Here is a 12368-nt window from a genome sequence, read left to right as displayed (position 1 = left end):
AAAGTTATGATCTTTGAGAAAACACGAGGTACACAAGTTACTATCAGGTCCCAAGGCAAGTGCTGAAACAAGTTTCAAGTTACACATATCTTGGAACTTGTGTAGCAGAGGATGGAATGTGTCTCGTAGAAATCAAAAAAGACAATCGGAATGGCAAAGAGTGCTTTCTGGGACATTAAATAATTATTGAGAAGGAGTTTGGATTTTCAAACAAAGAAAACATTGTGAACGAACGATGTCATATATCTGTAGTGACATATGGTACTGAAGCATGAACTATAGGAAAATAAGAGAGGAGAAGAATAAATACCTTTGCGACGTGGTGCTACAGTACAATATAGGTGGATATTAAAGATAAGTTGGGAGAATATAGTTGGCAACAAAGAGCTGGAATAAAGGGTAGAGAAACATTAACATTGTTGAATAGGAAAGCATAGAGGAAGTTAGCTTATTACCTCCGCCACCGAGGGTTGACGGAGGTTGTTTTCATCCCTGTCTGCCTGTTTGTTACCCTCGCCTGAGGAGAGGGTATTGCATTTGAGTCGGTTTTTTTTTTGTCTGTTTGTCTGTCTGTTTGTCTATCTGTTTGTCTGTCTGTCTGTTTGTCTGTCTGTCTGTTTGTCGGCACAGAATAAATATGATTTTCTCTGCAACCGTTGGTCCGATTGACAGGACATTTTCACCATAGGTGCAACTCCACCTGTATAATTTTTTTCATGATAATTATTACGTCATAGATCACGTGGTTCGGCCGCCATCTTGGAGAAACCGAAAAACTTTGCACCTCTATATCTCCGAAAGCGCTGAATAGAAAAAATTGAGACATGGCTCATTGTAAAGAACTCTCCATAGGGAATAAAATATGTTAATGATGATGTCATAGGTGCCTCCATTATGACGTCATAATTCGACAAGTACAAAACTTCATCCGATCAAGATGAAATTTCTTGAGGAATGGTATGGGGAGAGAATTTCTCTCAGCGGTTTGTTTTTTATTCCCTATGGTATTCCCATTCCCTATGGTATACAGGTTTGTTTTTCTCTCAGCGGTCCGTCGTTTGTGATCCAATAACTTTCGTTCTCTGTTTTCCCAGTCTTTTCACCCCATAGCCTACTTCCTTATGTAAATCTCAACTCAAAAAAACAAAAAAAAAGACATTACCTTCTCTGTGCTCATTCGTTTATTCATTCTTATTCGTTCGTTTGTTCTTCGACCACGTGTTTCTCCCCCATTTCCCCAGATAGATTGTCAAATTTCAACTCGTTATTTTATCGTCCATGCGATATTGTTTGATTATAGTTAGTTTTGGTTTGAATTTCCTGTAACTCGTAATTAATTAATCGTGTTCTGCTCCTCGTGTGTGGCCTTGTAGTTGTACCCCCGTCGGTGTTTTGTTAACTTAAGCGTGTTTTGCTTGGCTCTTAGTTTTTTCCTTTCTACCCCGAACATAATACTCTGTCTAACGTTCTAAATCCCCACCCCCCCCCCCAAAATAAATAAATAAACAAACAAAAAAAACCCAAAAACATTTATTTTCCTTTCTCCACGTGTACTGTTGTCTCATCCTGTATTTTCTGTCCACGTGTGCTGTTCGCCCCGCCCCCATTATCTCCTTGCCATCCACCGTTTGCCCTGTTCACGTGACTCGTGGTGGTCCCTCTCGGCTCTCCCCCCGTTGGTATTTTGTGCATATAAGATTGTTCACAGTTCTGTTTAAATATTATTTAAATATGTTTAACCTTTCCCCTTCTGTGTTTTATTCAGTGGTATATTACAACACGCTGTTTTTCTTCCTATTTAAAAGGCTTTTCTCAATTTCCTCTCCAACTCATTCCACTTCAAAAAAAAGAAATTCAATATCTTATACGTCTCCCTCACTACATGGTTTAAATTCACATTCATTCCATCCCACCTCCATCGTTCTGAATCGGATTGCTAACTTGAAAATCACAACAAACCCAATTTGTTATCAATGTTCGTCTTTCATTAATCATCCACTTTCTAAACTCCCCTCTTGCCCCTCCCATCCAAATCCCCCCCCCTTGCACCTACACTCCTAAACTCCCCCCTTGCCCCTCCACTCTTAAACTCCCCCCTTGCCCCTCCACTCCTGAACTCCCCCCTTGCCCTTCCCCTCCTAAACTCCCCCCTTGCCCCTCCCCTCCAAATCCCCCCCTTGCCCCTCCACTCCTGAACTCCCCCCTTGCCCTTCCCCTCCAAAACTCCCCCCTTGCCCCTCCCCTCCAAATCCCCCCCCCCTGCCCCTACACTCCTAAACTCCCCCCTTGCCCCTCCACGTCTAAACTTCCCCCCTGCCCCTTCCCTCCAAAACTCCCCCCTTGCCCCTTCCCTCCTAAACTTCCCCCTCACTCCTCCCCTTCAAAACTCCCCCCCAACCCCTCCCATTCAATTCTTCCCCCATACCATTCCTCTCCAATTCTCCCTCCTCCCCCCTCCTCCTCCAAGCTGCCTCCTCCCCACTTCATCTCCCTTCTATCTCATACCTCCACCCCCCCAAACCTTCTACTTTCCTCTGCCCCCCCTCAAACAACCCCTCACTGTGCCTCATCCCTTCACCATCAAACCTTTCATCCTCCTCATCCTTCCCTTTCTTGGAACTCTTCTGCAATCGCTGACACACTAACAACTGCTCTCCCTACCTCCCCCTCTCATCCTTCATCTTACCCTACTCCTCCCCTCCCCTGTCCTGTACCCGATGCTCCCCCTCTCTCTTCATTTACGGTATGGACCTCAAACATCCGGGGCCTTCGCTCAAACCTGACTGATCTCTCCATACAGGTTGCTTTTGACAATCCAGACTTGATCTGCTTAACAGAGACTTTCCTCCTTCAAGATGTCTCTGATTCCTTAATATCTCTTCCTGGTTACTCCCTCCTCCGGTATGATAGACCTGAGCCTCGGTCTGGTGGTGGGGTGGCTATCTTTATCAAAAACTCTCTTCCTCACTCTCCTTGCACTGCCCTCTTTCCTCCTCACCCCCAGGAGTACCTCTGGCTACGGCTTCCTCTCCGCTCCCACCTTTTGTTCATATGTGTTCTGTACCGTCCCCCAAACAGTGATGACTCCATCTACATTTCACTGTCTGACAACATGGACCAACTTCTATCCACTCATCCCAACTCTCTCTTCCTCATATGTGGTGACTTCAACTGTCATCATGCCACCTGGTTGGGTGTGGGTTCCTCTCTCACCAGTCATGGCACCTCAGCAAAGGACTTCTGTGACTCACTGGGATTGACACAATCTGTCAATTTCCCGACCCGGATCTCAGCCAATGGAGTATCTTCTCTTCCAGACTTGGTTATGACAAACTTCCCTGCTAATGTCTGCTGCTCTTCTTCTGCTCCAATCGGTTCTTCTGATCATGTGCTTGTCAAAGTGGACATCTCTCTGGCCATTCTCAGAGAGCCTCCTCAGCGTCGACGAGTCTGGCATTTCACTCAGGCCGACTGGGACGGTCTTCAAGCAGGCATCAATCGTCTGGATTGGTCTCCCATCTCCACTGCCTCTGACATCAATTCTTCCTGGGAATTCTTCCAAAGCAAACTGATCTCTCTCATGCACAGATTTATCCCATCTCGCCTTCAGTTGTCTTACCCTTCCTCCCGTCCATGGTACACTGAATCTTGTGGTGAGGCAGTTGCCCTGAAACAACTTGCCTTTGCCTCTTGGAAGGCTAATCCAACTGAAGGCAATCTCAGTTCCTTCCACCAAGCTCGGAACAAGTGTGTGTCTACCCTCAGGAGTGCCAGGAAGCACTATCTCTCCTCACTCAAGAATGAACTCTCAAACCTGTCTCCTTCCTCAAAATCCTGGTGGCGTCTGGTCAAATCCGTTTCTGGTGTTTGTTCCCCATCCATCCCCTCCCTTACCTCAAATGGCCACACAGTTGACATCGCACGTGACAAAGCCGAATGCCTCAACTCTGTGTTTACCTCAAAATCCTTAGTCCCAAACCCATCTCTCTCTGTTCCCACCTTTCCCAGTCGAACCCAACTGCTCCTGGACTCTGTGTCCTTCTCTCCTGACAAGGTGGAGGAGTTTTTGTCAAACCTCGACTCTGATTCTGCAACTGGACCAGACGGCATCAGCCCACGGGTCCTAAAATCCTGCTTTGCCGCTCTATCTCACCCTCTCTCTGTTCTTTTCACCCTATCTTTTGCTCAAGGTCATCTGCCAGCATCCTGGAAATCAGCTAACATTACCGCTTTACACAAAAAAGGTGCAAAAACAGATCCTTGCAACTACAGACCAATCAGCTTACTCCCAATTATCAGCAAAGTCATGGAATCCATCATTGCTTCGGATATGAAATCTTTCCTCTTCTCCAATGGCTTGATCTCTGATCATCAATTTGGTTTCAGACCAGGTCACTCTACTCTGGACATGCTGCTTCTGCTGTCTCAACAATGGATGGAGGTCCTCAATGCCAAACAGGAAATCAGAGCTGTCTCCCTTGACATATCACGTGCCTTCGATACGGTCTGGCACCCAGCTCTGCTCACCAAACTCTCCTCCTATGGTATCCATGGAAATCTCCATGCATGGCTTGCGGACTTCCTCTCTGGTCGTAGTCAACGTGTGGCCCTGAATGGATTTCTCTCATCTCCCCTTCCTGTTCAGGCTGGAGTTCCCCAAGGCAGTGTGCTGGGCCCTGTGCTTTTTCTGGTCTTTATCAATGATCTCTCCGACTCTCTGGAAAATCCTCTCTATCTCTTTGCTGATGACTCCACTCTCTGCCGCTCCAATTCCTCTTCCCTCAGATCGGCAGTCTGCAGCCTCCTCACTCTCTGAAGACCTGGACAAAATCACAGACTGGTCAAACAAGTGGAACATGTCTTTCAATCCTGACAAATCTCACTCTCTTACAATGTCTCTCCGAAAAGATCGACTGGACAACCCTCCCAGCTACTTTCTCAAAAATCCTCTTCAAGAAGTTCTGTCGCTCAAGCTTTTGGGTCTCACTATCTGCCATGATCTTTCTTGGGAAAACCACATTTCCAAGCTGGCCTCCAAAGCCAGTCGCCGACTGGGCATCCTCTGTCGTGCGAAGTCCTTCCTCGGCACACCTGAGCTCCTCACCACATACAAGGCTTTCATCCGCAGCTCAATGGAATACTGTTCTCCCCTATGGGCTGGTGCTCCTGCCTCACACCTGGCTCGGCTTCACGCTGTTGAATCCAAAGCTTTCAAAATCATTGGAATCTCCCACGATGAAGCTATCTCTGAGGGCCTTTCACTCACTCACCGCAGGCAGGTAGGTGGTCTTTCTGTCTTCTACCGACTCCTCTCTGGCCTTGCTCCCCCAGCTCTCTCTGTGCTCTGTCCCCCAAATATTCCTACAGGTCGCACAAGATCTGCCAGCAACCCTCTGATGGTTAAACTGCCGAAATCTCGGCTCTCTGCTCACCTTCACTCTTTCATTACTCTTTTCTCCCGCCTCTGGAACAAACTCCCACACTCCCTTCAATCCCACTCCTCCCTCCAGGTCTTTAAAACAGCTGTTCACCACCATCTCTTATCTTCCCCCATCCAAAACCTTGATCTTTTCTACCCCCACTAATTCACCCCAGATCCACCTTGTTTGAAATTCCAACTTCTTTCCTGGAAGTCCTGGCAGTGTCCATATGTTTATACCTCTCCCACCCCCCCCCCTTCACATGCCTCCCCCCCAAAGCCCTCTCCCTCCCACAGATCTCTCGATGTCTCCATGTCTCTCGGTCCCTGCTCTCAAATGTTGTGTTTGTGTCCTTCCCCCTCTCTCCCCATCTTGTCTACCGCTCCCGATGTTATTTGTTTTATGTGTCTGTTTATCTTTCTGTGTGATTAATGTTCGCTCTTTCACGAGCCGCGATCTTGTATACAAAAAAAAAAAAAATACAAAAAAAAAAAGAGCTTGTGTGTTTGAGAAGGAAGAACTGATTCGGTTTTGGTGCAGATTTGAAACTGGATCCGGATCAAATAATTTTTTTCAGTGATTCTTCACCATTTAATGATCGGGCTAAAACCAATATATAGCACGATATCTCAAAACGTTATGGACGGAATCGGACGAAACTTTGTGGACAAGTTGGATGTGTGTCAAGGACAAATCAATTCAATTTTGGTGAAGATCTGGATACGAGAATTTTTTAAATTCTTGCTGATTCTTCACCATTGAGTGATAGGGCCAAGAAAGATGTTTGGCACGATATTTCAAAAAGTTGTGGACTATATTATGACAAAATTCGGTGAATGAGTTGGGTAGGTGACAAGAACAAGCAATAAGATTTTGGTTCAGGTCCGGAAACACACCCGGTCTATCAGTCGGATACCAAACGTAAACATTTCTGCCTGGCAGAGGCATGAGCTCTACCGAGTGCCATTCTAGTTTAGCATTGACACAAGAGGAACCTGTGGCAAAATGTTTGTTAATGTCATGGAAAGTAACAATAAAGGAAAACAAGCTGGCAAGGCCGAGAAGAACGCAGATGGATGATAAAAAGGAATGTTAGGGTATCAACAAATATTGGCAACTGAAAAATAATTAGAAAACAGGGAAGAATGGAGTTCCACGATTGCCATTCTTCGGATCGGAGACGCCACTTGAAAATATAAAGAAAGAAACAGTCTTATTAGAAATACTGGTCTTACCTTATTGTAGGTACATACAATCATCCTTGCCTTTAGTTAGCGTAAACGTCCACAATGTCCTCTGGAATCAGCTTCACACTTAAATCACCCTCGACGTGACCTCCATGAGGCAGCCAAGAAGGCTGCAAAGAAAGAGGTAGCAAAAGCGCAGGAGGCATGTAGGAAAATGTTCGGAGAACGCTTGGATTCGGAAGAGGGTCAGAGAGCGGTATTCAGGATTGCAAAGCAGATAGCGAAAGAGAGGTGTGATGTGATGGGGTGAGTTGCTTGAAGGATGAAGTGGGACAAATCGTTGTGGACCCAGATGGAATTAAAGGAAGATGGAAAAGATATATGGAAATGCTGTTGAATACAGAGAATGAATGGGATGGCAACAGAGAGAGTAACCCAGTTTTAGGACCGGCAGAGAAGATAACTGAGAAGGAAGTTGAGGAAGCGATAAAAGCAATGAAGAGTAGAAAAGCGGGAGGGCCGACGGGAGTTGTGGGAGATATGTTGAAGGCAGCAGGAAGTTTGGGTGTGAAGAGAATGACAAACAACAACAACAACAAGATGCATTTTAAGGCCATTTTCCCTGCTAGAGCGGGGGTTAGCCTTGCGGTCCCCATGACAATCTTCTCCATTTTGCCCTATTTTCTGCATCTCTCCTTGTTAACCCCCTTGCCCGCATTTCTTCTTCCACCATCTTTAGCCAAGTCTTTCTCGGTCTTCCCCGTCCTCTACTTCCTTCGACATTCATTTCCATCACTCTTCTCAACCAGTCACTTTCATCCTTCCTGAACACATGACCAAACCATCTCAACCTGTTCCTCTTCACAGCATCAATCACAGGCTCTATTCCCATCATCTTTCGCAATTCATCATTTGTCTTCCTCTCTCTCAACGATACTCCGCAGATCCACCAAACCATTCGCATTTGCACCCTTTCCAGCCTTCGTTGCTGCTCTACATTCATGACCCATGTCTCGCTCCCATAAATCACAACACTTCTCACACATGCAGCATACACCTTTCCCTTCAGCTTCAACGACACTTCCCTCCTCATCAGCACGCCACTCAGTTCCCGAAACTTCTTCCATGCACATCTCACTCTAGCAACCGTTGCCGAGTCTGATACACCTTCTCCATTCAGCATGTCTCCGAGGTAGCAAAATGTTTTAACACCTTCCAGCTTCACGCCGTCTCCAAGATCCAACTCAACATTCCCTCCATCTGCAGCTCACTCTGTGCACACCTTACATTTTATTGTAGCTGCCACACTGGTTAATGACCCTCTCAGACCACTACATTTTTGATGAACCCACTCAGCGCACATTGTACATTGAATGGAGTTCACTCCGACACCCTTCCTGCACACAGCACATGGCCACTTCCCAGTTCTTTCCACCTCACCACATGCTTTACCACTTGCCATCACCTTGGTCTTTCCTATATTCACCTTCAGACCTTTTGTCTCCATACATTCCTTCCACATGTTCATCTTTTCCTTCAGTCCATCCATACTTTCTGCAGTCAACACCAGATCATCTGCATACAACAACTCCCATGGTAAACCCTCCTTTACGTTCTGAGCCAGCACATGCATCACAGCGACAAATAGTGGTGGACATAGTACCGACCCCTGATGCACTCCCACCTTCACCTCAAACTCACCACTGTTCCCATCCTTCGTCCTTACAGCTGTGCGCGCTCTTTTGTGCAATGCCATCACAGCTCTGATCAACCATTCCTCCACTTCTAACTTCCTCAATGCCCATGTCAATACTTCACGTGGAACCCTATCGAATGCTTTCTCCAGATCAACAAACCCAAGAAAAAACTTCTTCCTCTTCTCCATGTACTTCTCCTGCAACTGCCTCACAATAAAGAGCGTGTCTGTCGTTCCTCTTCCTGGCATAAATCCAAACTGCATTTCGTCGATCTTCACCTTCTTCCTTATCCTCCTCTCCAACACCCTTTCCAATACCTTCATTCCATGCTCCAATAACTTTATCGCTCGGTACGAGCCACACTCCAGAGGGTCACCTTTCCCCTTGTATAGAGGGACGACGGTACTCAGTTCCCAATTCACTGGAATGCGGCCTTTATTCACCACCAGATTACAGATCTCTGTCATTCTCTTCACACCCCAACTTCCTGCTGCCTTCAACATATCTCCCACAACTCCCGTCGGACCTCCCGCTTTTCTACTCTTCATTGCTTTTATCACTTCCTCAATTTCCTTCTCAGTTATCTTCTCTGCCCGTCCTAAAACTGGGTTACTCTCTATGTTGCCATCACATTCATTCTCTGTATTCAACAGCATTTCCATATATCTTTTCCATCTTCCTTTAATTGCATCTGGGTCCACAACGATTTGTCCCACTTCATCCTTCAAGCAACTCACCCCCATCACAGCACACCTCTCTTTCGCTATCTGCCTTGCAATCCTGAATACCGCTCTCTGACCCTCTGTGAAGAGAATGACAGAGATCTGTAATCTGGTGGTGAAAGAAGGCCGCATTCCAGTGGATTGGGAACCGAGTACCCTCGTCCCTCTATACAAGGGGAAAGGTGACCCTCTGGAGTGTGGCTCGTACCGAGCGATAAAGTTATTGGAGCATGGAATGAAGGTATTTGAAAGGGTGTTGGAGAGGAGGATAAGGAAGAAGGTGAAGATCGACGAAATGCAGTTTGGATTTATGCCAGGAAGAGGAACGACAGACGTGCTCTTTATTGTGAGGCAGTTGCAGGAGAAGTACATGGAGAGGAGGAAGAAGTTGTTTCTTGGGTTTGTTGATCTGGAGAAAGCATTCGATAGGGTTCCACGTGAAGTATTGACATGGGCATTGAGGAAGTTAGGAGTGGAGGAATGGTTGATCAGAGTAGTGATGGCAATGTACAAAAGAGCGCGCACAGCTGTAAGGACGAAGGACGGGAACAGTGGTGAGTTTGAGGTGAAGGTGGGAGTGCATCAGGGGTCGGTACTAAGTCCACTACTATTTGTAGCTGTGATGGAGGTGCTGGCTCAGAACGTAAAGAAGGGTTTACTGTGGGAGTTGTTGTGTGCAGATGATCTGGTGTTGATTGCGGAAAGTATGGATGGACTGAAGGAAAAGATGAACAAGTGGAAGGAATGTATGGAGACAAAAGGTCTGAAGGTGAATATCGGAAAGACGAAGGTGATGGCATGTTGTAAAGCATGTGGTGAGGTGGAAAGAACTGGGAAGTGGCCATGTGCTGTGTGCAGGAAGGGTGTCTGAGTGAACTCCATTCAATGTACAATGTGCGCTGAGTGGGTTCATCAAAAATGCAGTGGTCTGAGAGGGTCATTAACCAGTGTGGCAGCTGCATTCAAATGTAAGGTGTGCACAGAGGGAGCTGCAGATGGAGGAAATGGTGAGTTGGATCTTGGAGACGGCGTGAAGCTGGAAGGTGTGAAAACATTTTGCTACCTCGATGACATGCTGAATGGAGAAGGTGGATCAGACTCGGCAACGGTTACTCGAGTGAGATGTGCATGGAAGAAGTTTCGGGAACTGAGTGGCGTGCTGATGAGGAGGGGAGTGTCGTTGAAGCTGAAGGGAAAGGTGTGTGGTGCATGTGTGAGAAGTGTTATGATTTATGGGAGCGAGACATGGGTAATGAATGTGGAGCAGCAACGAAGGCTGGAAAGGGTGAAAATGCGAATGGTTCTGTGGATGAGCAGAGTATCGTTGAGAGAGAGGAAGACAAATGATGAATTGTGAACGATGATGGGAATAGAGTCTGTGATGGATGCTGTGAAGAGGAACAGGTTGAGATGGTTTGGTCATGTGTTGAGGAAGGATGAAAGTGACTGGTTGAGAAGAGTGATGGAAATGAATGTAGAAGGAAGTCGAGGACGGGGAAGACCGAGAAAGACTTGGCTAAAGATGGTGGAAGAAGAAATGCGGGCAAAGGGGTTAACAAGGAGAGATGCAGAAAATTGGGCAAAACGGAGAAGATTTGTCATGGGGACCGCAAGGCTCACCCCCGCTCTAGCAGGGAAAATGGCCTTAAAATGCATGTTGTGTTGTTGTTGTATGTGACGAAGAGTTGGAGAAAATCTTTCTCATGCCGTGGTTGAGCGCAACCACTTCCAAATCCGTGTCTGCAGAAAATCGTAGTTCTGAAGTTGCCATCCTGATTGGCAATGCGAGCTAACTCAATGAGTTTGTAATCGTTTAGGTACATTATATGAGACATTGCATTCTGAAGTCTCTAAAGGGTAACAATCAACAGATTCCGGACAGGTAAGAAGGTCGATTTCTGCAGTTGCAAGTTGAGGATTTATTTTCAGTGTTTCTGCATATTTCTGGTGGTGGAGTTAAAAAAAAATAACCTCTAAAACTCACTCACTCATAAAAACTTATCTGGATCCACATCGTCACAAGCATCGAATCAATTCGTCCTTGTTATTCATATATAAGTAACACAGATGTATCATCGTGTCCTTACCCTGCATTTCGTTTATGTTTAAGTTCAGTCATGATTCTGTCACAGGGGTGGAAGGGCTAAATGGAGATATAGATTAAGAAAAGGGAGATGGTTCCATGAAAGGAGGATTATTGGGAGTGTCTATGTACACCATGTTTGAGTACATATGGCTTGAAGTCGAGCTTTGACATTTCCTCTTCCTTTGCAGGGAAACCTTGCAAATCCTCCCTGAAGCCATGAAGACGTTTGTTCCCCTTGAGGACACAGGCCTTCATGTGCCATTGTGCTGTGTCCAGAAATCCTGAACCCAATCAATGACTGCTGCAAATATCAGTTTTATGGGTGATCAGGACTGAGCACCAGATGACAAGTTGTACTTTAACCTCTTATTTTATCCCTTTCTTTGCCCTCTCTCAATCTGCAAGTCAAATGCCATACCTATCCATGGATAAGAAAGCTTCCATTAATTATTTTTTGAATCAACTTAGGTTGGCATGAGTAAGCACTTCCTTCATTATTCATCCAAAGTTCTCCTTTAGGATTACCAAGATCTGCTTTCAGTTTGCATAAAATGACATGTGTGATCATACCCCAATGTTTGTTAATTGTACTCCAAACAAATTGCAATAAAACGCATGAAAGGTGTGAAATGCAGGACTTTTTACCATCTACTTTCAGATCTTGCTCCCGAACACCTTGCATCCACCTCCCTGCCCCAGCTTTACAAGGGAAAACGTATACATCTGGCAAAACCCCATCCTCATCAGCCAATCAATGTACATAGAGGTTTATTTTTCAACCACTTTCATTAGTCCCTCTGTTCCATCCTGTGGAATTGTCTCCCTGTATCTATCTGTCCATTGGTGTTCCACGGTTTCAGGGTTGCAGTTCACCAACATGTCATGTCATGTCATCCTGAATTTCTATTCATGACCATGGTAATGGAACAAACCACTGTTTGCAATTTCAAACCTGTCGCGAACACTCCTCTACCACAACCCTTAGCGACGCTAGATTTTTTCATATTAATTCCTTATTCCTTCTTTACTATTATTAATAATTATGGATAATTAATATCCTTATTATTAATATTATCCTTAATATTATTATTATTATCACAATTATTATAATAATTATTGTTACGTGCTCCTCCCCAAACCCCGGTCACGGTGTACCTCCGAGCCTCGAGAGGAGTCACGGCAGAAAGATGTGTTATTCTGTGTGTCAAAGATCAATGGTGAAACCACACCAATTGTTACCAACAAACAAGTATTGT

The 12368-nt window shown here is 45.6% G+C and overlaps 1 protein-coding gene across 5 annotated transcripts in view; it reads left to right on the top strand.

Annotated features, from left to right (window-relative positions):
* The window catches only part of LOC137421551 (ornithine decarboxylase), an 81441-nt gene extending 69699 nt beyond the window's left edge, over positions 1–11742 (top strand). For all 5 annotated transcript variants that reach the window (XM_068107718.2, XM_078771321.1, XM_078771320.1 and 2 more), the window contains one exon: positions 11301–11742. In XM_068107718.2, coding sequence (XP_067963819.2) covers positions 11301–11397 — 97 coding nt within the window. In that variant the 3' untranslated portion in view covers positions 11398–11742. The remainder of the gene's footprint in view (positions 1–11300) is intronic.
* Positions 11743–12368: the final 626 nt, after the last annotated feature.

This window comes from Myxine glutinosa, chromosome 2 (genome assembly GCF_964187855.1).
Source record: "Myxine glutinosa chromosome 2, kmMyxGlut1.1, whole genome shotgun sequence".
Taxonomy (NCBI): Eukaryota; Metazoa; Chordata; class Myxini; order Myxiniformes; family Myxinidae; genus Myxine; species Myxine glutinosa.
This window is presented reverse-complemented; position numbering and strand designations above follow the sequence as displayed.